General features: G+C 35.2%; 1 protein-coding gene across 5 annotated transcripts in view; it reads right to left on the bottom strand.

Moving 5' to 3' along the window:
* The window catches only part of pex14 (peroxisomal biogenesis factor 14), a 119707-nt gene that overhangs the window by 65100 nt on the left and 26746 nt on the right, over positions 1-27861 (bottom strand). For 3 of the 5 annotated variants that reach the window (XR_012398581.1, XM_073939132.1, XM_005162283.6), the window contains exon 3: positions 1151-1235. The exons of 1 other annotated variant lie outside the window; for it this stretch is intronic. Coding sequence is in view for 1 of the 4 variants with exons in the window: in XM_005162283.6 (XP_005162340.2) it covers positions 1151-1235 (85 nt within the window). In the remaining 3 variants the exon portion in view is untranslated. Of the gene's footprint in view, positions 1-1150; positions 1236-24569; positions 24677-27861 lie in introns of all 5 variants that reach the window. One more of the 5 variants, XM_073939130.1, reaches the window with a different exon arrangement.

The following is a 27861-nucleotide window of genomic DNA, read 5'->3' as shown; positions in this document are numbered from 1 at the left end:
CATTCAAACTCACATTGTTAGCATTTAACACTGAATAAAGCACATGAGGTGATCATTGTCAAAGTTTCTGTTGTTTACCTTTGAGAGCCATTTCTAAAATATGAAAATATAAAGTTAGTTAGGACAAAAACTCTTAATGTGGAAAATATTCCTTCTATTGCATGCCGTTGCTTTTATTTAGAACAAAACTTAAATCAGCCTTTAGGCTCGAGACTCGCTCCTGGCAACCTGCGCTTGCGTTTATTTTGATCCAGGAATGTAATACCTAGTTCAACCACTGAGTGTTAAAATTACATACCCCTGTAAACCCTGTAAAAATATGTTTCCTGTTTAACAGTATGTTTCCTTAATATATACAGTGAATAACTGTAAAGCTGTAAACATGTAAACTGTAAAAGAGTTCCATGAGAACTGCATGATACTTCATTTGTTCTTTATTTTGAGTCGACAACTTTTTTTTGTTTCGTTTTTTTTCTCTCTCATTCATTAATTACATCAAAGTTCTATGTTACCTCTAATGTTTATTGCATTACTTAAGTGTCGTGTGTTACCATGATTATGTTTTGTAGTTGTGTGAATAACAAACTAGCAAATCACACAATATCCTAAAAAGGTAATAAAATAGTAAATCCTGCTCATAAATTAATAAGATAACTAATTTGCATATACAATGTACTTAAAAAATAGACAATAAATAAGCAAAAGGTGTGCATGATGTACTTAACACAAGGCAACAAAATAGTAAATCAATAAGTCTGTTATTAGTATAATATACAGGTAGTTTTATGATGAATTTATTGTGCTGTTAATTCATTTTGCAGCTCAACGACATCCCTCCCTAATGATTTTAACTGTAAATAAATGTACAAGAGCAGCACACACTCTCTTCAAAATTTCTCTTTTTGCATTCTACAGAAGACAGACAGTCAAAGGTGTGTAACCTTTAGAGTGAACGATCCTTTTAACCTGACACTGCAAAAAGGCTTTCTTTCCTTAAACCAATTCTACTCATGTTTGAAATGAACACTGAACGCATTCAGCTGGTTAAATTTAAGGTCAAAGTCTTGGAACGGAGCCATCCTGTAAGCGTTCTGCCTGCAAAAAATGCAGTATTTCACATTCGGTTCAGTAACATAGTGATGATGCTCACCTTTTTTCTTCAAGAAAGCTTTTCTGGTTGCCAGGGGGCTTTGACGAACTTGCTGGTTTTGTAGAAACCTCACTGCCGTAGCGATCTAAAAATAAATAAATAAATAAAGATATCTTAGATTTGCAGTGCGGAATGAGCTCATCAGCGTAATAGAAAGTCATCAGTAAATGAAGATCTCTGAAAACGCGAGGAAGACTTTGGAATTCTTGCAGGCCGGCTGAATTATTGTACATTTCCAACTCCCCGAGGTATATCATCAGCCAACAACAGGAACTTATAAAACAGCCCTCCCCCCTCCCAATAACTATATGGAGGCCAGACCACCAAACCACTTTAGAGATAAATCTAGGAAATGAGTGAATCAGCAGTTATAAAATTATCCCATCAAGGTTTGCTGAACAAATGGGGTATGGAGTTTAATTTGCCATTATCCTCTTTAAGACAAACTCCTAGCCTTAAGTGAGCAGGGACTGAAAATCTATACTTAATGCTGAAGTGCCCATCTGTATCTAATAACGGCCGAATACCTGGCTAAAAACTTCAGCGATTCTTAAAGAAGAAAATGCATTATGATCAAATCACCTAGGCTGCATGTTGTAATGACTGAGTGTTAATGCACTAGAAAATTAAATATCATCAGAACACGTGTAGTCGGAAGTGCAGCGCCGCTCGCATCGATTCCTCCGTGTTTTCCTTCGAGATGCACCTTGATCTGCCACTTTAGCTTGCTTCTCCGAGAATTAAAAAAAGGGTCTCCTCCTCAAACACCATTATGGCATGAATTTGAAGTGCGGGCTCTGAAGTGCTGCTTTTAAAGAACAGATAAACATGAAATAACATCTGGAGATAGGGGGGAAACGCACACTCAAGGATAAAGCCGAGCCGCCTCGTTATCGCACCTGTGGTCCCCGTGATTCAATTGTAAAAGTCATCCCTCTAATAGGTTGAAAGGTTTTGATTACTGTTCTTTTTCTTTAAGCGGCAAAAGATAAAAAGTGATTGAGCGCGCTGTCTGTGGTAATCCGTTTTAGGTAATGCATTGCATATACTAAAGACCTGTTTCAATCCAAAAGGATTGCGTTTTGAAAATAGGCTGAGAAGAATGTGGAATAGTCAGGCCGGCTGTATAATTCGCCGGCAACAAATCAAGACAGAGTGAGTCGGGGACCCGCTTTTCCTTTCAAAAACACATCATATTGATTTCAGCTTCAATTTATGGGGAACAACTTTGACTTTGTTGGATGAGGAGGAAGACGGAAAGGGGGCTGCGGACGATTTGGGGAATGGCACGAGATTATGATTCTGATAATTGGAATAAGCAAGTAGGCAGGATGCATTTGTCTTCAAAAACACAACAATGTCAGGATCGGTAAATAATGTAACCATCATAACACCTGGTTTCAGAGCACATAAAGCATAATTTATATATAAAGGAACAAATATTTTTTTGTTACATGGCCTTTTAAAATCTGGATCTCTACATCAGCAGTGTCAAAACTTTTTTTAATAAAGTTTGAACTTAAAGAAAAAATATGATAAAACTCATGTAAAAAAAAAAAAAAGAGTAAAATGACTGTGATATTACTGGTATATATATTAAAAAAACAGTAAAAATGCTACAAAAAATGTGTTAGGTTCCTTAATAAAGATGGTGAATATCAGTAAACTGTTTTCAGAGCTCCCTGCATGACACTTACTGTGTTTCTTTTTAGTTTTTCTCATTTATTATGCAAGTTTTCTTTACATGTTTTTAAACCACCAAAAACAAATAAACAAAGCTGTCACCCATTTGTAAAAATAATAAATTAAACTCTTTCACAATTTGGTATAATTTGAGATTCATTTAAATGCAAATGTATCATTATTTATGTGCTTTCATACATTTTTTAATTGTCTATAGAATGTAATGGTTATAGATATTGGTTGTACAAATATAGTCTGATGAATTATCACGTTTTCAAGGTTATTATGATTATTATGCATTTATTAATTTCAAAACACTACTAGTTTTGAAAAATCACATGAAAAGTCCTTGTATTTTAAACTGTTGTTTATTGCTGCTCAGTAACCAACTAATACAGCACAAAAAAAATAATAATGAAAAATAAACAAAAGCCCATTTCTCTCTTTGGACTTAAAAAATAAGTAAAAAAATTATTTGTTTTTTAAAAATAAGTAATAATTTAATAAATAAATAAAAAATTAATTGTCTAATGTAAATCTAAGCTACAAATAGAGAACAAATATAGTCAAAAAGTCTGCTGAACCTCTGACTGAGAGGCACATTTGATCAACTATATTACAAAATTGTTAGACATTTTCATTTTGTATTTTTTTGGGAGTAGAAATGTGTATATTTCATACAAAGTATGAAGCTGATTAGTCCAGTTCTTGTCATATGACACATGACTCGGTTGCTCGCGACATTCTTTCAACTAGGTACGTCTGGAAAGCGTGAGGGCATCAAGCCGCGTGCATGTCTCTCCCAATATGAGACAGCAAGCTATGAACCTCCATTGGAAATAACAAACTTGAACATGCAAAAGACGCAATATATGAGCAGCCATTAATAGCCTAAGCTTTGTTAATCCAGTGTGCTGGTGTATTAGCCTTGGTGTACAAGCTCGGAACTTTAAACTAGTGCACAGTTGGCATAACTTTGTAATGGCAGCAGTTTTGTTCAGTGCGGAAACTCAGTGTTGAGAAGCCTTTACGATTAATTAAAGCGCAGCTAATAGTGAAAGTGGTTAACCTTTGCATACCTAAAAAGCTTAGCCTTAAAAAAATGAATAAATCTTAAGGTGGCTAACAACACTGACCTAATTTTTAATTTCAGGCAAACTCCAGAGAAAAAATATAATAGAAAATACAGTTTCAAAAATTCTTGCTGTTAAACATCGCTTGGGAAATCTAATAAAAACAGTTAATGAAAACGGTTTATGGAGTTCTTATTTATATATATTTTTTTATTTTTTTATTTATTTCAGTAAAATATAATAATAATAATAATAATAATAATAATAATAATAATAAGTTTATCTTATTTTGATCTCAAACTTCTAAAGCTATTCAGAAAAAAAGCTAAACACGGTTTTTACATCCTGCTTCATAAATAAACAAGCTCAGTTCAGTTCTGCAAAATCTTCAATGAAGAATGGCAAGTGAACATCACCATTTGAATGGATGTGGGTTTTGAGATGTAGAACCACACAATAAGTGCATTTTACAATCCAGAAGCACGCTTTCCCTGCTCTATAAACAGCACGTAAACTGCGCAAACCATCAATTTCTTTATTCACTGCACAAAAATGATGTCAGGCACGTCGCGCATACAGTAAATCACATTTTACAAGAAAAAAAAAATCACAATTGAGTCACTGCCGGTGCAAAAAAAAAAAAAAGCACAGGGATGTTTCATTTAAGATTATAAAAGACAAAGGGGTCAGCTCCTCGGCTTGAAATAAGACTCCTTTTTGTGATTGAGACTGGCTTTTACTTGGATGGAAGGGGCACGGCATTCTTGTAAACACTTCTCTAAAAGATGGGATCAAAGTGGGATAACAAATGAGGGCGATGTCCATTTATTTTTCAAGAGTGTTACGTCTGATCTTCAGGGAGAAGAAAAGTGCTTTTCTTTGCAGATGACACGCTGCTTTATGCAAGTTCCACCCAGACATCTCAATCAATTATAACCACATTGCGCAGATTTTAGTCTTGTCTACTTATTGACGTATAGATCACCCTCGTTGTCGTATAAGGTAGCAGCGCACGATCCTGCTTTTAAGGGGGAGAGCTGGATCATTGCATGTCAGTACAAGGCACATTTGGTTCGGCAAGCAAAATATTAACTCAAATTAAAAAGGTGGGCGCGTGTTTCTTTGCTGAATACCAGTAAATACTCTTTGTTAATCAACCATTATTTTCTAGTGTTTCTTGTAAGGCTGAAATTGCTAATGCACGGAAAGTGCTCCCTGTTCTAACCAATAATCTTTACAAATGAGATGAATGATCAAGTGTCAGGTGCAACCTAAAAAGTGGTGAAAACTCAATCATAGGGGCCAAGCAACATTAAGGGCCACGTCTGGAGACATGCCTGCTGTGAACATGATGACTGGACAAGGTCTTGCAAATCGCGCCATGTTGTTTATTGAGTTTGGATCGGACAGAGTTTTAACAGAGCACTTTTGCCTTAAATTTGGAGGCGGCGCTCGTTCCCCCTTAACATGATGATATTGATCGGGAAGAAAATAGAAATGTCCTATTAGGCAGGCCAAATTTTTTAAGCCAAAGCCGTGTTATGCCTTTTTCATGCTAAGCTGCTTTAAATGAGCTGAAAGTCCAATACTGGATGGTGAATTTGGATTAATAAAACACATTTGTCAATAAGGTATCCAATTTCATTTAACTTAACCTTAAAATGTGATTCTTTAACTTTTACCCCAATTTTAAGGTTATGAAACGGCTTTACAAATGTAAGAAAAAAAGAGAAGCTTTGTTTATAGTGTAAATTCTGCAGAAATTACCAGTAGATATGAAAAGGAAGACTTCCTTTATAATTTTGCAAACAGGTCAAACAGGGAAACGAACTTTTGCTCAAGGCAATACACATTCACAAAGGAACTATTAAGAGGAACCAGATTAAATCTGATGTGGATGGGGTTTTATTTCAATATCCTGATATTGTAAAAGTGGAACATGGTTTTATTTTGAAAATGAATGTGAGCTACAATCAATTAACAATTATGTTAAAGTAACAATCCAAGCAGTAATGGATACCAAAACAAATTAAACCTTATTTCAAAATACTAATCATTACTTGTATTTTGATTGAATTTTGATGGAGCAAGTTACTTAATAATAATAACATTAATAAAAAATAATAATAATAATAATAGTAAGTACACTAATAAAAATGTAACCATAAAGGAAGCTTGGCTGTTATTTTGCACTATATAATATATGCAAATACTTTTGAATGCATCTAGATATTTTAAAGAGGTCATTCACACCTGGAGAATATAGTAAAATCTTTATATAGAGTACATGCAAATATAGTGATGTGGCATGCAGATTCTTTTGATGGGTGAACAATACACAAGTACACAATGAACTTGAACATTACAAATGTCCTGCCACTGATGACATGTCCATGTTTTTTACACATAAGCAAACAATACTTGGTTTAATAAAAAAGAAAAGAAAAAAAAGCTTATTATGACAATTTTTAAGTCTGAGAGAGTTTAAGGTGCATTCACACATTGCTATCTGAACTGTGCCCAGGCACGTTTCCCAGTTCCTTTGACAAGTGTAAGTGCTTTAAATCGGGCTCAGGCATGGTTTAGTTGGCCGGCCCTGGCTCAGTTGGAAGTGGTGTGCCACATCGTGGTTCAGTTGGGCTTTGGCGCAGTACGCTTGTATAGGAGTGCTATGCTTTTTTTTTCTTTTTTTACTTCCAAAGTTCTGCTGGTTGGCGCATATGCCGAATTTTCTTTCCCAATAGTAAGCCAATGGTAATGGTTTGTTTTAGTTCAATTTGAATTTTCCACAACCTTGAGAGAGCTTGCGGGATCAGAGTGAGCACTCCAACTAGGGCCCCACCCTGATCCGAGTGCAAAGCATGAACTAATGAGCGTCAAAGTGTGTATCTGTTCGACAAAATATTTGACTGCGTGTGATGCATCCCAAACTACTAAAACGATATAACTAAAGCAATCTCCACTGAGCGAGAGCGCTTGTCTTCTTGTTAAACTGAACAGTCGCATCATCGATGACATAAGCATACTCGGGTTTGGAGGGCAAAATGCAGTGTGAGTGCAGGCTGTTAGGGAAGAAGGGAAAGGGACAATCGCACTTCGGCACAATTAAAGGCAACTGTACCTAGTGTGAGTACTCCCTTAGAGTGTATTGTCATATCAGCTTTAATGGCTATTTCATGGCAAAAGCAGATTCAATTTACGTACAGTTTATAAATAACATTTTTCTATAACTAGCAGGTTAATAACAATAATTTTTCATCAGCAATAAATAATAATATATAGATATAAATAATATACAGAATTGAAAAAAAAACTTTAGAAATTACATTTGATTAAATTTTTTTTTACAATTTTTAAAGGATTCACATTTTTAAAGTGATTCCTTCAAAGTCTCTTAAGATAAAAAAGTAAATTTGCAAGAAATGTTATTAGAAAAATATAGGATATTTATTAATAGAATAAAATAAATATTTACATTGTAATCAATACCATAGAATGTACAAGGGGTAGGAATGTGCAATCAATCGAAACTGAATCGCAATCGCTGCGATTAGCTAATCGCAAGAGGATGCGAAATGAAATATATTAGTATTTTTTTATTTTCCCTGCCCATAGCAAATGCATGACCGCCATCTGTATTTGATAGTCTTACTAGCCAACTGTGTAAGCACAATTGAGTGATGAGTGTCTTGCTAAAAGTCAACTGCCAAAAAGTCAACTTGGCAAACTTGGCAAAAGTATTGCCAGTGACACTCAATCTAGTAGCGAGCAACAGCAAAGTACAATTTCAGCATAGTTACAACCATATTAGTTTGCTGAGTGTTCTACAATTTCATACTTATAATTATTTTTTGTTTTTATATTAAGCTAGATTATTTCACTAATTTAAGTTCAACTTGTTTACAGAAAGATATGGTCATTTTATTTGTGCTTACTGTTTGCTCTAGAGAAAAATGAGTGTTTCACTTCTGAGTATTTGAAAATAAATTTGAATAAAAGTTTAAGTTAATCTCTTTTTTAACACTCACTGAATTATTGCAGTAGGAAGCTAAGATACGGATTATTGAGCTGAAGCTTAATTATAAAATTAAATCCCAAATCAAAAAAGTCACAATATCTGTCTAAAAATAAATAAATTAAAATATATAATAATAATAAATAAATAAATAAATAAAATAAATCACAATTAGATATTTTCCCAAATCGCAGAGCCCTAACAAGTGGTCTCCTAATTTTCTAATGTTTTCGTTTGGTTTTTCATGTCATATTTAATTTTCTCTTAAAAAGTCTAAAAATATTTGCAATGACTTACAAATTTAATAAAACTAATCCACAAAAATAAATCTGCAATAATGTTCTTTCACTGGTGCGCAAATGCACATTAAATGAAAAAAATATTGCCGTTTTTAGCAAAAAAATAATATTGTATTACATTACTATTAGAAAAAAGAATACTATATGTTAATTATCTTTAGTAAAGCACCTAAACTGCCCAGATGTAAACTTTGTGAATGGTGTGTGAAAATTCATGAAGTTAAAGACCAAAAATGTGCGTCAGACTGTCCACAAGTTCACAAGACCATTGACAGTAATGATGACTCAATGTGAAAGGACAAGAGCTCCAGCAGCAGAAGGTGCACGGGGGCCATCAGTTGGCACTTAAAAGCAAAGGCTAAAGGAAGCTAAAAGGAAATCATTAGCAGGTCTGGGGATCCAGTCTCAGCGTGAATCAATTCATTTCAAATTGCCCTGTACATTTGTGAAGAAGCACCCCTGATATAATAAAGGCCTAATAGACACTGATCCAATTGTGTTAGGTTGGTCTCGGATTCCTTCAAAACAATGGTTTCAGGAGAAGATAGAGGATGGCAGTCGACTTTCTATATTAATTAACCTCTGTCGTGAATGATTCCATGACACAGATGGATATCTCGGACGCTTTAAGCGCTGAAATTGCGATGCAAGTTTTCCATGCAGTCAGATTCCTTTCAACCCCTGATGGGTTCCAGCACAAAATGGTGTTTTTAATCTTTTATAATTAGATCTTAAAATGCCCTTCTAATTATGACAACTTCCGCTTTAAATGACCTTTATGGAGGAAAGCCCACTGAGAAGTCAAGAGTGAAGCTGGTGTGCATGAGAGAGAGAGAGAGAGAGAGAGAGTTCATCTATTACAGCTGTATCAAATCAATTCTTACTGATCAACCACACACCCACACGACATTACATTTATCAATAAACCTTCAGCTTTCCACAATAAGCAGGGTGTTTTTTTGATCAGTGAAAGAATAGATAATTTCTGCATGCCGCAAAAAAGAAACAGAAAACTTAAAGATGAATACATTTCTGTCATTACAACATTCCTCATGCTATATGTGTGTATATGCAAGTATGTACACACGTTTAGAAATGTACCAGTCTTATGCCTTTACATTTACTAAACTTAAAAAAGCAAGAAAACAAGACGAGAAAATAGTTTGTCTGAAAAAAACACTCGCATACAGACTTAATCCAGTTTGTCTGAGCAAAGTCACATCTTACAGAGTAATTTTTATTAATGAATAGACCTCTAATTATTCAAAGTGTATGAAAAAGTCAGCAAAACAACTTCAAGCTTGTAAAAGTCATACATAATATAATTTATTTTTCCACTGCATCATGACTATATTCTATACTGTACATTATTTCTGTTAAGTGACAAGACCTTTGTCTAGGCAAAGTCAGATCTTACTGTCTCAGTTATAAATAAACCTCTAATTATTCAGTGTATGAAAAAGTTAAAAAAACAACAACAACTGCAGTGTAAATATTATGCGTGTCTATGTAAGTTTAAAAAAAAGTGTTTAATAAAAATGATTTGAATTATTTTTTTTAATATTATATTTAATTCAATGTGTCAATTTATTTGTAAATAAAAGTTTAAAAGTTCAAATAAAAGAAGATTTTCGAAATTTATAAGCATGTTTCAAGCAAAAACGTTTTTTGATTTTTAGTAAATTATTTATTTGCACTGAAATCTTGCAAGGTTGGAAAGATTGCATAAAAAAAAGCAAAAATACAGTAATTTTTTTCCCCCTAAAGTCGTAAATGCAATAAATATTAATTAGGTTGACTTTAAATGTTCATTTTAAATAGCTCAATTTAATGAAATTGTATTTTTTATTATGAACTTTTTGAATGTGAATGTATTAGATGTCATCTTTTGACAGGTGACAGAATACTAATTATCTATGTACCTGACAAAAGTATTGTTGTAGATTCCAGTTGTAAGAGCAACAAATAATAACATGACTTAGTCGATAATTTGGAAAAGTGGCAGAAGGTAGATTTTTTAGATGAATCATCTGTTGAACTGCAACCCAGTCATCACAAATACTGCAGAAGACATATTGGAATTAATTTTACTTGGACCCAAGATTCTCACAGAAATCAGTCAAGTTTGGTGAAGGAAAATCATGAATTGAGGTTATATTCAGTATAGGGGCCTTCAAGAGATCTGCAGAGTGGATGGCAACACCAATAGCCTAAGGTATCAAGACATCTATGGTGCTCATTACATTACAAATCACAGGATAGGGCAAATTCTTCAGCAGGACAGCGCTCATTCTCACACTTCGGCCTCCACATAAAGTTCCTGAAAGCACAGAAGGTCAAGGTGGTCCAGAACTGGCCAGCCCAGTCACTAGACAGGAACATTATTGAGTATGCCTGGGGTAAATTGAAGGAGGAGGCATTGAAGATTAATCCAAAGAATCTTGATGAACTCTGGGAGTCCTGCAGAAATGCTTTCTTTGCCATTCCAGATGACTTTATTAAGTTATTTGAGTCATTGTAAAGGTAATATGGATGCAGTCATCTAAGCTCATGGGAGTCATACACAATATGAATTCTTTTTCCACTGCATGATGACTTTATATTCTATACTGGACATTATTTCTGTTACGTGACAAGACTTTTGTCTAAGCAAAGTCAGACCTTACTGTCTTAATCAAATAATTAAAAATCAAGGCATGATCATATTTTATTTTGGTAAAATAATCATAATCTAAAAGTTTTTGCTTTTCAAGAGACTGATGCCACTTCTGATACCAAATGTTCAACTAAAAGTCAAATTATATTTGTTGTTCCTAAAACTTGGATAGGTGACCAGACTTTCGGCAAGTAGTGTACTGTATACATACACTTTTAAAAAAGTGCAATTCTCAAAAAAAAAAGAATTGCTATAATGTTTCACAAAACATTATACTTTACTTTTGCATTATACTTTACATTAAACATTCTTTTTGTACCTCAGAAAAAAAGTCACAAAGGTTTAGAACAACAGGAGGGTGCGTGAATAATGACAGAATTGTCAATTTTGGGTGAACTATCCCTTTCATATGTTTTGCTTTCTCCTCATCATCATCATCATTGCAAAAAAAAAAAAAAAAAAATCCCAGCAGTCACTCTAACCGGTCTTCAGCATAACTGCATGGTCTGTTTACCACTTCGAACTACTGAAAAAAAAGTGCATGAAAAGGGAATCTCTCAGTCAGTTATGCCTTTACCCATCTTTCTTATGCAACCAAATCCACTTTCAAAAGGTCACAATCGTGATAAATAGATATATGCAAAAAGAGCCATTACTGATGACAAAGTAGAGCGACACATATTTTCCATGTGCTGCGAGTGGATTGAGCACAGAGACCCGCGATTACAGCGCTGATATTCAAATCACGGTGCAGGCAATTTTTTTTTATGAATGTTCTGAACTTTGACAACTTAAAGGTCACAACGAATTGTACCACCAAAACAAAACAAAAAAAACAATAACTACAATAGTAGAGAAAAGGACAGATGAAAGTACTTTTTTATATACTTGATCTACAAAAGGTTTGAAAATAAGCAGAAGTACTGTATGTTTGAACTAAAGCATTCTGAACGAGATTTACTATCCAGAATTCCAACTCTTTCTTTTTTCCATTTTTTTCTCCTTAATATCCACCTGTTTTTAACGAACAGATTTGGATTTTAACTTTATATGAACTATAAACATAGTCTAGCCAAATAAATGCTTTAAAGTTACAGACGTAACTAAAAACAGTATATACACACTACACACTAATAGAAATTCCCATGATCTTGTAAAATTGTGTAATATTCCAGACTTCAGGGCAGGAAATAACTGCATTTTATATGTTATTTTCCAGGTTGGCAGGTTGTGAAGCAAACTCATCAGAAGTGATAAAAGTAACAAAAAATATGAAAGACCTGACTCAACTATATACGAATAACCATGATAGATTTTATGTCAGAATTAACTGTTGACTTTTAGGCACTTTATCTCATGTTACTTAATACTCAGTGTTGAAAATGAATAAATTTTATGGTACTTATAAAGCCACAGAATATTTTTGGAACTGTATAAACACAAATCAAGACACTGAAAAATGAAACAAAGCTGCAGGTTTTATTTCCAATCAAAGGTCATAACTGTAAAACTATATGTCGAACACTGTGAGTTTTTTTTTACAATCAGGATTAGCAAGGCATCATTTGGTTTTTACATTTTTGCCTTTAATGTATGACTATCAACAACAAAGTTAAAACCGCATATGGCTGTCCACTTCAACAACACATCCTATAAAGTTTATATTATGGAGTCAGTAGACGAACAGTAGTCCTGATTGACCACATGAATGTTCACACTCATTAAGCCTCAGTCATTAAACACGAACAGAACAATTATTTGTATAAATCCTTCATAAAGCTGTTCTGACATACATTTTCTGAGTCATGAAAAAGTTTGTATTTTCCAAATGTTAGTTGATTTATATATATATATATATATATATATATATATATATATATTTATACCCGCTCACGAAAAAAATGGTGCAAAACATTCTGTTTTCTTCTTGGAAAACTGATTAAACGGAATTTGTTCCACTGGCATAATAATGTTACAGTATGTTTATTTAAAGAGTTGATAAATGTTTAATTCTGGGTAAATCGGGCACTTCTCACTGTCACTTTTACACAGCTATCTAATCAGTGGAGGAGGGCAAAAGAAATACACTAACCAACCACACTCTAGTTAATATGTTATAGGAAAAGTACATCCAAGAGGTTGTTATCACAGAATAAACCCTGATATGTTCATGGGCGGTTGAATATATGATTGAAAAGTTTTATTCTACAAAAAAATAAATAAATGAATAAATAAATAAATAAAATGTTTAAAAAATTATTTATCACGCTTATTACATGGTATAAGAGGTCTGCATTCCTGCGGGACTCGACCAGATTTCTGCAACTCGGGAATAAATTTCCAGGAAAAGCGCGGGAGTGGTCGGTAACTGGTTTAATTTTGGACGGGAGCGGAGGGTCTAACAATATCGCTTCAGATTCCCGAGCGAGCGAGTGAGCGGGCATGCGTATGTATGTGTGTGAATGAGACAGCGTGATGCTGCGTTTAGCTTGTTTGTTGCTGTGTGTGTGTGTGTGTGTGTGTGTGTGTGCGCATGCGTGTGTGTGTGAATGAGGGGTGTGTGTGTGTGTGTGTGTGTGTGTGTGTGTGTGTGTGTGAATGAGAGACAGAGCGTGATGTCTATGTGTGTGTGTCACTTGCTCGGTGCGTGTGTGTGTGTGTGTTTGTGTGTTTATACAGACAGCTTGTTATAGGCTGTGTAGACCCTGTAAAGCAGAGTGATTTTCGGTTTTGTTCTCCCCCCGCTCGTTAGCAGGAACGGGCGCGACGTGTAGAATACGGGGCGGGTTAGGCAGCGGGACAACAAATGCTGAATATAAGCGGGAGCGGTCGGGTTAGGGCTAAAACCTGGCGGGAGCGGGATTCAAAATTTAGTTTGAAAATTTCTCTAAATGGTATACTTGCCAACAAACATTGTTCTAAACCTTAATAGCTTTTCTAAACCATTTAATTAAACGCAAAGCTGACAAACTTAAACAACTGATGGAGTTTACACTAACTTGCACATTATTCAGTCACAACAAGACACCAAACTGTCAAAACAAGAAACTGACATAAACAAAACTAGATGAATAGAGCATAGACTAAACATGTTTTTCATTCACACGACTGCGCCAGTCAATAACCACAGCATGACAGACAAGCAGATAAATATGAATGTGGATGTAAGTATATGGATTTGAATGTATTCACTGTGGGTCAAAGTGACTGGAAGTTCCCGAATGACCTACATTATTTATTGGTTATCTCGGGATAACATACATAGTTAAGTCACAACTGACCAAATCTCAATCAATTTTTCCAGACAGCAATGCAATAATACTGGTAAAAACATTTTTATATACTTAGCATTCTTCAAAATGATATACACCATTGATGCTATGGTTAAAATTATAGCATTAAATGCATATCGGCTGAAAAAAAGTAAACTAAACTGTTATCATGCCAACTTGCTACTGTGAACAATAGCTTGCAATGCTTGCCCTGCCTTTCTTAAGATTGGTCCACTGCAAAAACTTATATTGATGAACGCCACTGAGTGTAAAAGTTGAAATTGGAAAAGTTGAAACCAGCTGGATATTTTTTAAGAAGTGGCATTTTTAAGCCGCAAGGTCAAAAGCACTTTGTTGGACATCCACCAATTCAATATTTATTTTCTTTTTGGCATATGGCAAAGTCATTTATTTATGACATAATCAGCATTTATGATATATACTCGAGCCAAAACTAAAAAGAGAATTCAGAATATTGCACTGCAATATATAAACACATAATTTACATAACTGGAATGTATAGGTGAGGATTATGCTGATTGTAAAGGATCGTGCATACAAGCCCAATTTACCAATTACTGGAATTCATTAACAAACGTTTAACCATTCAAATGTGATATTTTTAAACCATTTGTGAATCCAGGAGTTTTCTGAAAGGTTTTTTTTTGTTTGTTTTACGCACAAACTATTGGGAATGTACTACTATAGAAATGTAATGAATTACTAAAATATTATTAAAATATAAAACATGAATAAATTAATTAATATATTGTATATAAGACCTGTCATAAACCAGATCATTATTTATACTGTAAATTCCCAAATAAACCCAAAAACAAGAGCTGATAAAGTCGTAGTTTATATCAAAACTAACACAAACACACACATGATCAACAAACACAGATGTTTGTAAGTGACTTGCCTCACTCAGCACAGGCTAATCCGTAACACTAGCCTAACTAGTACTCAATACTTTCGATTACAGAGCTGAAATATTTCTTCTTAAGATGTAAATCAATAGAACACGGTAAAGCAAAGCATTTGCTGGAAACATTTCTGTTAATGTGGGGCAAATTTATCTTAATCGTTATTATTAACTGTGTGGAGATATGTCCAGCTTTCTTATGTGATCATTTGTTTCCACTAATGAGAGAGTCAAAGTGACTGTGGTGCTGGAATTACACTTCCGACACATTTCGCCGGCTCAACGAATTGTTCGATAGAAGACAGACTATTTCACATGGCTAATTCAGTCTTGTAAATGAATAAACAAATAAATAAATACAAAAAAATAGCCATTTGGGGAATTGATTTTACCTAAAATTTACAAGGAGAGAAGGAAAAAGACTAACAATAAAATCCTAAATATATTCATTTTAAAAACAGCTTTGTAAGTTTGAATCCTGTACAAGGGGTTCTTGATGGAAGACAGAATTCTGCATATGTATAATTATACTTTAAAAGATTTTTTAAAAATAAAGCAAGTTTTTGCAACTTTTTAAGTAATAAAAACAATTGTCTCATATCGAAAGCTATAGAATCTTGAAGTCCAACTGTCAAATTCTCAGTCACTTAAAAGAATGTAAAATATGTGGTCAAATTCTGCTTTATGTATATATATATATATGTATATATATATAATTTACATTATTAATATTATAGATATATGTAAACACACATGCTTACGCACACACACGGCTAAGCATAATTGAGTACACCCCATTTTGAATTTGAGTATTTTTACACATTTCTTAGTGAATATAAGCTGTTATCGTAAGTTATTTTGTTATCAGCTCCACATTTGGCTTCAGTAGTGACTAATCTAATGTATATGCACAAATATAATATAGCTTCCTATTAAAAACATTCATTTAAAAGATAGATTTGACAGGGGTGTAGTCATATACTGTATGCTGAAAATGTATATACATACACAGTTGAAGTCAGAATTATTAGCCCGCTTGAATTATTAGCCCTCGTTTAAAACAGTTTTAATAACTCATTTCTAATAACTGATTTATTTTATCTTTGAGGACAGTAAATATTATTTGACTAGATATTTTTCAAGACACTTGTATACAGCTTAAAGTGACATTAAAAAGCCTTAACTAGTTAATTAGGTTAACTAGGCAGGTTAGGGTAATTAGGCAAGTTATTGTATAACGATGGTTTGTTCTGTAGACTATCAAAACAAATTAGTTTAAAAGGGCTAATAAATTGACCTTAAAACTAATTTTAAAAAAATTTAAATGGCTTTTATTCTAGCTGAAATTAAACAAATAAGACTTTCTCCAGAAGTAAATATATTATCAGACACACTGTGAAAATGTCCTTGCTCTGTTAAACATCATTTGGGAAATAGTTCAAAAAAGAAAAAAATTCAAAGGAGGGCTAATAATTCTGACTTCAAATCTATACATATGCAGATATACAAAGCCAGTTTGGGCAGTTCTATTAATACTGATTAATAAGTAGTAGGGTTGCAGAATATTGGAAAAATCTGACATTGCGATATTTTGTATTTCTGTGGTATATATTGCAATATCTATACAATTTCACCGGATGACTTGAATAGCTCTATTAGGGAATAATTTATACATTTTAGATTGATTGGGATAATTCTGTAGGGGAGTGAATGATGCATGACTTGTAATAAACAAATTATAAGCATAGATAAATACAACAGCAATTTTTTTTATGTTGTGCTTTCTATATAGTCAAATTTTATTCAGCTACAGAAATTGGAAAAATCAAATATAAAATAACACCACAACGTCTTTACTGTTAAAATAGTTCAGTGATTTTTCTTTTTTTATTGAAGCTACAAATGGTAAAATTTCATGTGCCAGAATGCTTTAAACTCTTTTAGAGGCTAAAAGTGTGCAAATGATAAACTTTTACTCCATTATGTTTAAAGTCTGCAGTAACTCCACAAATCTCATGTATTTTGAACTGTGTGGCTATATGAACCCGATATACTATACAGTTTATAATCCTAAACCATAGTCACAACTTAACAAAGCAGATCCTGCGATGTGACTATTGCGGATGTGCACATTGCTATATTAATACTGAAACAATTTATCATGCAGCTCTAATAAATAGTAACATTTATTAATTACTTTAAGTGTCATACTTAAAAGATAAAATAAAATAAGTGAAGCTTATCATCTAAAAGGTCAGCTTGAGCTTTTAAAATAATGACTATATACAGCTATAAGTCAGAATTGTTAGTTAGTTAAGTTAACTAGGCAAGTTAGGGTAAATAGGGAAGTCATTGTGAATATTCCTACAAAAGAAAGTTGAACAAAAGAACATTTTTTTCAGAATTTTTATCAGAGATTAACATTGCTGTAAACTTTATATAGATTTGTTTAACATATTGTACCATTTTTTTTAATCAGTGGAACGTGTAATAAAATGATATTTGGCAAAAATGTATTGTGTATGTATTTCATTATAAATTATATATTTTACATTTTATAAATGAGTAAATTTCATTAATAAATTTGAGTAAATGGTGATTTATTTGCATATATTATAAAAGCACATTCCGCTAATAATATTAAATTCAACATCTATCACTCAAAAAAACTAGTAATTTTCACATGATTCATTCAAGTGGTTTTTGTTGAAAAATAGATATGAGTAAATGGTGGTGGATTTGCTTAAATTATAAAAGCACATTCCGCTAATAATATTAAAATATATATATATATATATATATATATATATATATATATATATATATATATATATATATATATATATATATATATATATATATATTTTAATATATATATATAAATAAATTCACACACAGTTTTAAACATTATTTTGGGACATTCCTAAAAATAATAGCGTGAAATATGCATATATGAGAGAGAAATAGACAGAACGATGAAACTGTGGCCCCTGGAATCAGCAGTGGGGGGGCAGTACTTAGCCCGGCTCACCGCAAATATTCCAGCAGTAATCCAGTAATGGATACTTCCTCAGCTCCTCAATTGGTCAAAATGTTTTCATACAATAATTTAATTCAGAAACACTTTTACAAAGCAAGAGTAATCAATTTTAATTAGTTGATTTCCCCCCCCCAATTGTATAAAGTTTAATGTACTGCCATCGATCCTCTTTGTTCTTTAATGCAGTGCTGCTTTCCTGTAATTTGAGGCATTTTTTTTCTCTACTTTTACAGTCAATGATGACATTCGGTGACAGGCCGTGCAAAATGTCTCCAAGTTGCAAATGAACCCAGCATAAACACACACACACACACACACACACACACACACACACACACACACACACACATACACGCACACACTCTCTCTCTCTCTTAATACCAGCACAATTTATAACAAAACCAAAGGGAAACAAAACAAACATCCGATTTCAAGACAATCTAAAGGAAACGAAGCATAAATTAATAGCAGCCTATCATGACTTGGTGCCACATCCTAATAACACGTTGCGATCTGGCTCATAGATAAACACAAAGGCGGTCTTAAACCCGACGCTGGATCCTTGTCCTTCAATTTCAGAGACACTACCACCCTTCACATCCAATTAGCTAATTGAAGCAAAATGAAAACAGCACCAATGGCAACAACGCCGCACTCATGTCCAAAACGCACAATGCAGGGTTTATGGAGACGACGGAAGAGCCTTCTTGTCAGCTACGACTGCCATAACCCTGACGAGTGTCTTCTCGCTCTTCTCCAGATGCCAGCCTACCCATAAGCCCACATAAACATGCACGCAAAATCAGAGAGTACAATTTTACACCACCATCTCTTTCACTAAACAGTACACTGACAATTAAAAGGGAAATGTGCTTGCCTGTGGTTAGTTGATTAGGCATAAGCACAATATGACAGTGGCAGACAGATTGTGACATTCTGGTGACATTATCATCTCACGACGGCTCGTATTCAATGCTTATTGCACGTTGCGGATCAACAGTTTTGCAGTCTTCAAAAAGCAGAGGAATTGGTGACCCTCTCCTCAATGGCTTTAATGGACGCAGAAGTGGATGGAGAGGTTTAAGTGAAACAAATGCAGATAGTTGGTGTAGGAGGGGGCGGGAAAGGGGGAATAGAAAGTTTAAAGTAAGATCAGAGAAGGAAAGAGACAAAGACAGGGCAACCTGGTCTCCCATGCACAGCTCAAAAGATGAATACCACCATCTACTGGTTGAAAGGAGAAGCGCGGCACAATTGAGGTGGGGGCTCGTCCGTGTGAACCGACAGGCCTCACAGGCTGAGATAGTCAGAGCTGTCAGGAATGATTAGACGACAATGGAGCTCGCTTTTAAAGAGATCCTCTGACCACAATCAGAATCACATGACTTGGAAGAGCAGTGTTTAATGCAACGTTCAGATTAGAACCATGGCAAACTTTTATTAAAAACACCAATTCGGGTGTGCTTCTAGATAAACAAGAACATTTTAATTACTGCATTGACTTAGAATTGCATTTTTTTCCAAAGTTGTCTTTTGTTTTTCTTGCAAAATGGGTTGGAAGGGGGTAGAAAATAAAAGGGTTGCTGAGTGATTTATGCTTGTTGACTCATATAGAGAATTGCTGTTACTCAACTGAAGCCACAGAATCTGAGAAATGCTTGTCTGCGAGAATAATCGAGCATTTCTAAAGGTTCAGCCAGAATGTACAGGTTTTACTGCATAATTGCCCAAAGCATGTCTGCGGTGCGATTGTGCCACCCAGCCCTGTTCTCAAACCTGTGTATAAATCAGGAGAGCTTGCGTAAAAACTGTCTTGACCCTGCCCAAGCAACAATAACTATGAAAAACACCGAAACACAATGGAATGAACAAGCAGGGATCTGATCACACGCAAAACTTCAAACAAGATTGACAGATCAGACTGGCTTTCAAAAGGGAGGTTTTATAGTCACACCTTAAATGAATAGTTTTACCCAAAATGAAAAAAAGTTTCACCCTTTATGTCATTAAAAACTGTATGACTATGTGACTGTTTTGTCCATACAGTACATCGATGATCAGTTGGGTCCAAATGGGCTCCCACAATGTAAAGACGATAACATTATGAAAAGTTTGTATTCTTATTTTATGTTTGATTTAGGAATATGATTTTTATGTTGTGGGTGAAATTTTTCTAATCTGGATTCAGATTTCCCTAAAAGAATTCACCAGATATATGAGGGGAAAAATAGGTTAAAGATGGTAGAGTTTTAAAATAGTTACTTTTTAACTTTTTTTCTTTAAATTTACAAAACATACACTCACCGGCCACTTTATTAGGTACACCTGTCTAACTGCTTGTTAACGCAAATTTTAAATGAGTCAATCACATGACAGCAACTCAATGCATTTAGGCATGTAGACATTGTCAAGACGATCTACTACAGTTCAAACAGAGCATTAGAATGGGGAAGAAAGGTGATTTAAAAGACTTTAAACTTGGCATGGTTGGTGCCCGAAAGGCTGGATTGAGTATTTCAGAAACTGCTGATCTACTGTGATTTTCATGCACAACCATCTCTAGGGTTTACAGAGAATTGACCAAAAAAGAGAAAATACCCAGTGAGTGGCAGTTCTGTGGGCACAAATGCCTTGTTGATGCCAGAGGTCAGAGTAGAATGGCCAGACTGGTTTTAGCTGATATAAAGGCAACAGCAGCTCAAATAACCACTTGTTACAACTGAGGTATGCAGAAGAGCGTCTCTGAATCCACAACATGTCAAACCTTAAGGCGGATGGGCTACAGTAGCAGAAGACCACACAGAGTGCCACTCCTGTCAGCAAGAACAGAAAACAGACAAAAATTTGCACAGGCTCGCCACAATTGGACAATAAATAGGAAAAACATTGCCTGGTCTGATGAGTCTCGATTTCTGCTGCGACATTCAGATGGTAGGGTCAGAATTTTGTGTCAACAATATAAAAGCATGGATCCATCCTGCCTTGTATAAACAGTTCAGGCTGGTGTTGGTGGTGTAATGGTGTGGGGGATATTTTTTGGAACACTTTGGGACCATTTGTACCAAATGAGAATTGTCAATGCCACAGCCTACCCGAGTATTGTTGCTGACCATGTCCATCCCTTTATGACCACAGTGTACTCATCTTTTGATGGCAACTTCCAGCAGGATAACGCTTCATGTCATAAAGTGCAAATCATCATCAGACTGGTTTCTTTAACATGCCAATGAGTTCACTGTACTCAAATGGTCTCTACAGTCACCAGATCTCAATCCAATAGAGCACCTTTGGGTTGTGGTGGAATAGGAAATTTGTATTATGAGGGTGAAGCTGACAAATTTGCAACAACTGCGTGATGCCATCATGTCAATATGGACTAAAATCTCATATGAATATTTCCAGTATCATGTTCTGGCAGTTCTGAAGCAAAAAGAGGGTGGGACCAACTCTGTACTAGTTAAGTGTACCTAATAGAGTTGCAAATTAGTGTATGTACACATGAAAAAATATATTTAAAAAAAATACAAACATATTTTTTATTCATTTGTTTTTTTAACAGCCAAAAATATTATTAGGCACATTGTGCAACACCTCAGTGTCAAAACATTGCAGGTATTAATAATAAGAATTAATAAAAATATGCATCGTGTGTTAACCAGCATTTATGATTGTCGTTTTGCACGTCAAACTGAACTGACCCATAAAACGTTTGCAAGTAAAAGTGAACGTGAATTATTACAATCTAAAATAGCTTTGTTGCAGTATAAGATGCAATATGTGCTCAATACGCAAGGCTCTCCATGAGTCTTTGCTGTGGCCGGAGGTGACCCTTGCTGGCTTTATGGGCCACGAGGATCCAGACGTACGCGTGCGTGTGTGTGTGTGCGTGTGTGTGTGTGTGTGTGTGTGTGTGTGTGTGTGTGTGTGTGTGTGTGTGTGTGTGTGTGTGAGTTCTGCTCCAGTGTCACAGCATGGCGTGTTGGAGCCCAGGGGCTGCGCTGGCAGGCCACTCACTGACAGACACACACCTGCTCTGACATTTCCTGCCGACCTTGACTGAGGAAAAACACATGACAATACATCTCTGCTGAATCCAAGAGACGATCAGCCCTCTGTCTTACTCTATACCCAACTTCTTTAAAGCAACAGTTCAACCAAATACTGGAATCCCTCTATCTCATTACTCATGCTTGTGTCATTTCAAACCCATGACGAATAAACTAAAATGTGCATCTTTGATTTTTTATTATTTATTTATTTAACTGTGACTGAATCAAGTCAGTGAGTCACCCTTTGGATCCAGTTCAGATTACAAATCATTTAGACGGTTTGTGAAATGATTCATTCAAAAACAACCATTTCTGAATTATGAACACATAATTCAGACGCTGCTCTTTACGTGTGTTTTTAACAGCTTTGAACACGCCAGGTTCACAAACACACCATACACTGTCAAAAATGATATGAGAAACAGCCTTCACAACAAAAGCTTTTATGCTTTTATGTTTTACAACTTATTTTAATAAGCTACTTTTTTAAGATATACAAAGTATAACTGATGTAAGTTGAGATGACTGGAAAAGGCCAGTTGATTTACACCAAATTATTTAAGGTAGTAATAATTTTTGTACAGTGCATCTTTCTAAAGTTTTGGGTCAGTAAGATTTGTGTTTTGTTTTGGTTTTCTCCTGGTCAACAAAGCTGCCTTTACTAACGAAACATTCAGCAAAACTGCAATACTTCTGTGTGGAGTTTGCATGTTCTCCCCACGTTTCCGTGGGTTTCCCCCACAGTCCAAACACATGCGGTACAGGTAAATTGGGTAGGCTAAATTGTCCATAGTGTATGTGTGTGAATGAGTGTGTATGGATGTTTCCCAGAGATGGGTTGCAGCTGGAAGGGCATTTCTTTGTGGAGTTTGCATATTGTCCACGTGCGCATGGATTTCCTCTGGGTGCGTTGGTCTCCCCGACAGGCCAAAGAAATGTGATATAGGTGAACTAAATATGTCGTAGTGTATGAGTGTGAATGTAAGAGTGTATGGGTGTTTCCCAGTGTTGGGTTGCAGCTGGAAGGGCATCCTCTGCGTAAAAATATGCTGGATAAGTTGGTGGTTCATTCCGATGAGGCCACCCCTGGTTAATAAAGGGGCTAAGTCGAAAAGAAAATGAATGAATGTAAATATAATATAATATAGTGGTGGCATGTTGGCTCAGTGGTAAGCACTGACGCCCCACAGCAAGGAGGTCACTGGTTTGAGTCCTGGCTGGGTCAGCTGGCATTTCTGTGTTGAGTTTGCATGTTCTCCTCATATTTGCGTGGGTTTCCTCCAGGTGCTCCAGTTTCAAAGACATGCGGTATAGACGATTTGATTTTTAAACGAACTTATCTTTAGTGTATGAGTGTGTGTGAATGAGTGTGTATGGATGTTTGCCGACACTGGGTTGCAGCTGGAAGGGTATCCACTGTAAAACACATGCTGGAATAATGGCGGTTCATTCCACTGTAGCAACCTCTGAAGTAAAGACTAAGCTGAAGAAAAATGAATAATTGAGTAGTATAATAAAGTTGAAAATAATATAATATAATAATAATTTAATTAAATATTTATATATATATATATATATATATATATATATATATATATATATATATATATATATATATATATATATATATATATATATATATATATGCCAATTATTGAATCTTTGTGCAGAAAGTCATGCAAATCTTCAGCTAGAAAAAAATAAACAAAAATAGAGAATCCAGTCATGAATTGTATGTGATCAATAACAGAAAGAACCCAGAGCTGCGATTAGCTCTCAACTCTCCTCCACTTCTTTCACAAACCAGGCAGCTTTTTCACAGAAGTGACCACCACTGATAACCCAGACAGCTCACCCAAAACCGCAACACGAGCCACACTTCCTTCCAATTCTGAGTGTTTAGGCTTGACCGCCGTTCTCTTGTTGTCACAACACTTAAAGCCCCCAAGCCACAAGTCCAGGTGTTTGGCAAGGCTGCCAGCAGATACATGCGTGCTCCTGTTTCTTGCCGTTTATAATACAGCATTAATCTGAGACTGGGCTTTAACTGATACACAAAGAATAAAATAAGAGGTTTACTTGGATTTGGAGTCCTCAGACTGACTTTTCTGACTGCGCAGCACACCTGACTCAGTCAGCACCACAAAGAGAATACATCAACAATACTAGAGCCCAGAGGCAAGTGCGATTTTATATAAGCAAGTTCAAGCAGAGCCTTTGCCCTTTTGAGACCTATAAAATGCATAGTTACGGGCCCTCAGAGGGGATTTACTCAGGTATAGATCTATAATACAGTCACCAGCAGCCCCTAGTGCTCACAAATGGGGCAGCAACAGGTGCCAATACACCCAAATATATAGATAAAAAACTTAACTGTGTAGTACTACTTTCAGTGGATCTCTCTTACCTGCTTTGCACAGCATAGTGTACATATACAGAGCTCGTTCCCTCTATATGAACTTGTATATGTCACATCGCAGCTCACTTGACTGATTCCTGATTGGCTTGTTAAAGCTGTAATCTCCCAGCACCACACACAGAAAGAAACGAGAAGCCTATTAGCATCTTCTCCACATTATTTTTCATCAAACTGGCTAAAACCGACACATATTAATTAATATCTATTACTCGTTTTTTTTCCTCTTTGAGGGGGCAAGATGTTGTGTTTGAAAGGAGGGTGGGCAATTAGCTGAACAAAATAATCAAAATAGTGTATTTGAAGGAGCGCTGATAAATGTCCCGCGTCGTCCTATCTCAGAGAGCGAAGTGCAATATATTCTTGCTGTCACGTTCTATTAAACAGCTATTACAGTCTTGATAGAACTATTAGTCACTTCATTATTAATAACATTAATGTATTTACATTTTAGTGTACATGCCAGTTTTCCAGCAATAATTTATGAAGTCGACTTCAAATATTTCATAATGTTCCTCCATCTGAGCCTTTTTGAGCTTATTATTGATTGTGAAAACAGACTGAATTTTCATGCTCTCTCTCTCTCTCTCTCCGCCGACCTCGCTCGCTCTCTTAATGTATTGGCGAGGGGGCTCTGCATTAAGAGGCTGAAACAAAGTGCATTTACATCTGAAGCATAACTTCATAATTTACATTCCAACATTTATTAGAGGTGACAAATGAGTGTTTGGTCCACTCGCGCTTTTCCACAATACGGCACTTATTCAATCCGCATAAATTACAGCGCGGGATTGAGAGTGCTGGTGCAAATGATTCTATTACATTTACGCGGCGCTACACACGCATGTGCCCGCGGAGGTTATCCGAGGGGCGGGCGTCCTGTTTATGAACTAATCCATAAAGTGGCTACCTACAATATTCCGCACTTTTTATTCTTAATGTACAAAGGGCTGTGTCGGCATGCAGGCTTGTATTAGAATCCTGTTAGAGTACAGCAAAGAAGAGTAGAGCGGAGCGGAGTACAGAAAATTGCAGTAGTGAGCGCTAGAGTAAAGTAAACTAGAATACACTGCACTGGGGAGTTAAGAGCACTGGAGTGGAGTACAACCACGTAAAGCAAACTAGATTAAATGACAGTATATTAAACTGCATTGGAGTGAAGTAAGCTAGTCCAAGTACTTTAAACTTATATGATGGCCACATGACGGATTAATACATTTAAAAAAATACTTTTCTACTGTGTGACAAAATATAGTTTTTAAAGTAATGGTAAAGTGTATGTAAAATTCAATAAATCTTCTTTTATTGTCATTTAATTTAAATAAAAAATAGTTTTAGAAACTAAAATCCATTTAAAAATGTATTAAAAACTATTGTACATTATATTAGCCAAAACAAATTGATCTTTAACTGAAATGTAAAAATGTTGACGCAAACGAAAGTCATTCAAGCTATCAATATAAACTACAATAGTAACCCAATAGTAAAATGACACTGATGCTAAATATTAACAATATAATATAAATAAAACAAAATCAAATTAAATAATTGCTAGCATTGCATACCAGTAAACTGCAAAAAAATAACATGTCATTTAAATTTAAACAATATGCAAATGCAATTTTTAAAATAAACAAATAAAATCTGACATACCCAGAGCATGACTTTACAGAAGAATTTGAAATATATCATCAAACATTTGTAAACGTGATTGCATAAAATATCAATAAACAAACAAACATTAAAAATATCTGTTATTCTATATCAAATGTTACATTCTACAACAAACAATTATACAGTTATAAAAATCTCTATGTCATTTATTCGTATTCTTTTCAGCTTAGTCCCTTTATTTATTTTAAGGTCGCCACAGCGGAATGAACCGCCAACTTATCCAGCATACGTTCTACGCAGCGGATGTCCTTCCAGCTGCAACCAATCACTGGGAAGCATCCATACACACTCATACACAACTGACAATTTAGCTTACCCAATTTACCTATACCACATGTTTATTTTGGACTTGTGGGGGAAACCAGAGCACCCGGAGGAAACCCGCACGAACACGAGGAGAACATGTAAACTACACACAGAAATTCCAACTGACCCAGCCAGGGCTCGAACCAGCAGCTTTCTTGCTGTGAGGTGACTGTGTTGCCTAATTTGTATGTCAATGTAATAATAAAAATAATAATAATTTTTAAAAATACCACACTAAAAATGGTGCTCATGTGGTTCCCTGGCGTCCCTTAACTCCAGTTTTAACCCTAGACCAGACTAAACTATTTATGTACAATGAAGTTCCCTTCCCTGCATAACAGTAAGGCTGCAACAAATTATTATACTGATCATCTATTAATCTACTAATCGATAAGTTAAATGAATCAGTTGGCTTGATTGATGTTTTAACATTTGCAGCTAGTTAAAACACAGAGTGAAACCCTCATTCACTCATTTTTTACTACTTGATTAGAGATCACCTCAGCACAATTATCTGCCTACATTTTTTAATGGCTGAAGACCTTCCTGCCAAACTCATGCAACCTCCAGAGCTGGGAAACACTCTCACATTCACACACACTACGACTAATTTCACTTATTGTTTCCCTTTGGACGTTGAGGGAACTGGAGAATCCGTAAGAAACTCACGTGAACATTGAGAGAACTTGCAGACTCTACACAGAATAGAATCCTGGTTCAGTCAGGAACCAAACCAGGGACCTTTTTTGCGGTGTGGCAGCCTTGCTAACCACTGATCCACTGTACCACCCTGAATGTTTACCTTTTTAAAACCAATAAGGAAAGGAAATCACTTCAGCGTTCAGAAAAAAAGTATCTCTAATGAACTGAGCCAACCAATCACATTCCAACATTCTGTTCTTCATTCAAGTCATCAATAGACATATGAAGTCTTTATAATAACAATCTTATAATGAAATGAATAGAAATGAAATAATTTGTCATATTCAGTTCACTTGCCACTTAAACTAAGCCACTGCAGAAATTTGTCACGCGGCACGCCACAATAAAGAGCATCAAAAACCACATATGCTGTTTGAATTTTGTAGTAAAACTGAAACACTATCAGTGTCATCTTTGGTCTGCAATGGAGAAAAATAAGACGTGCCGAGAAAACTGCAAATGCCAATTACATCAATCTGAATTCACAGTAGGTTTCAGCAAGTCAGCTGCTCAGAATCTACTGATTCAAATTCATCTGCACATCAGAACATTTCTTCTGTGGATTACATCAAGTAGGGCTGCAACAGTGTTGCAGACACAG

Source organism: Danio rerio, chromosome 23 (assembly GCF_049306965.1).
Source record: "Danio rerio strain Tuebingen ecotype United States chromosome 23, GRCz12tu, whole genome shotgun sequence".
In the NCBI taxonomy this organism is placed as follows: domain Eukaryota; kingdom Metazoa; phylum Chordata; class Actinopteri; order Cypriniformes; family Danionidae; genus Danio; species Danio rerio.
Note: the sequence above shows the minus strand (reverse complement) of the source record. Positions and strands in the feature narration are given on the sequence as shown.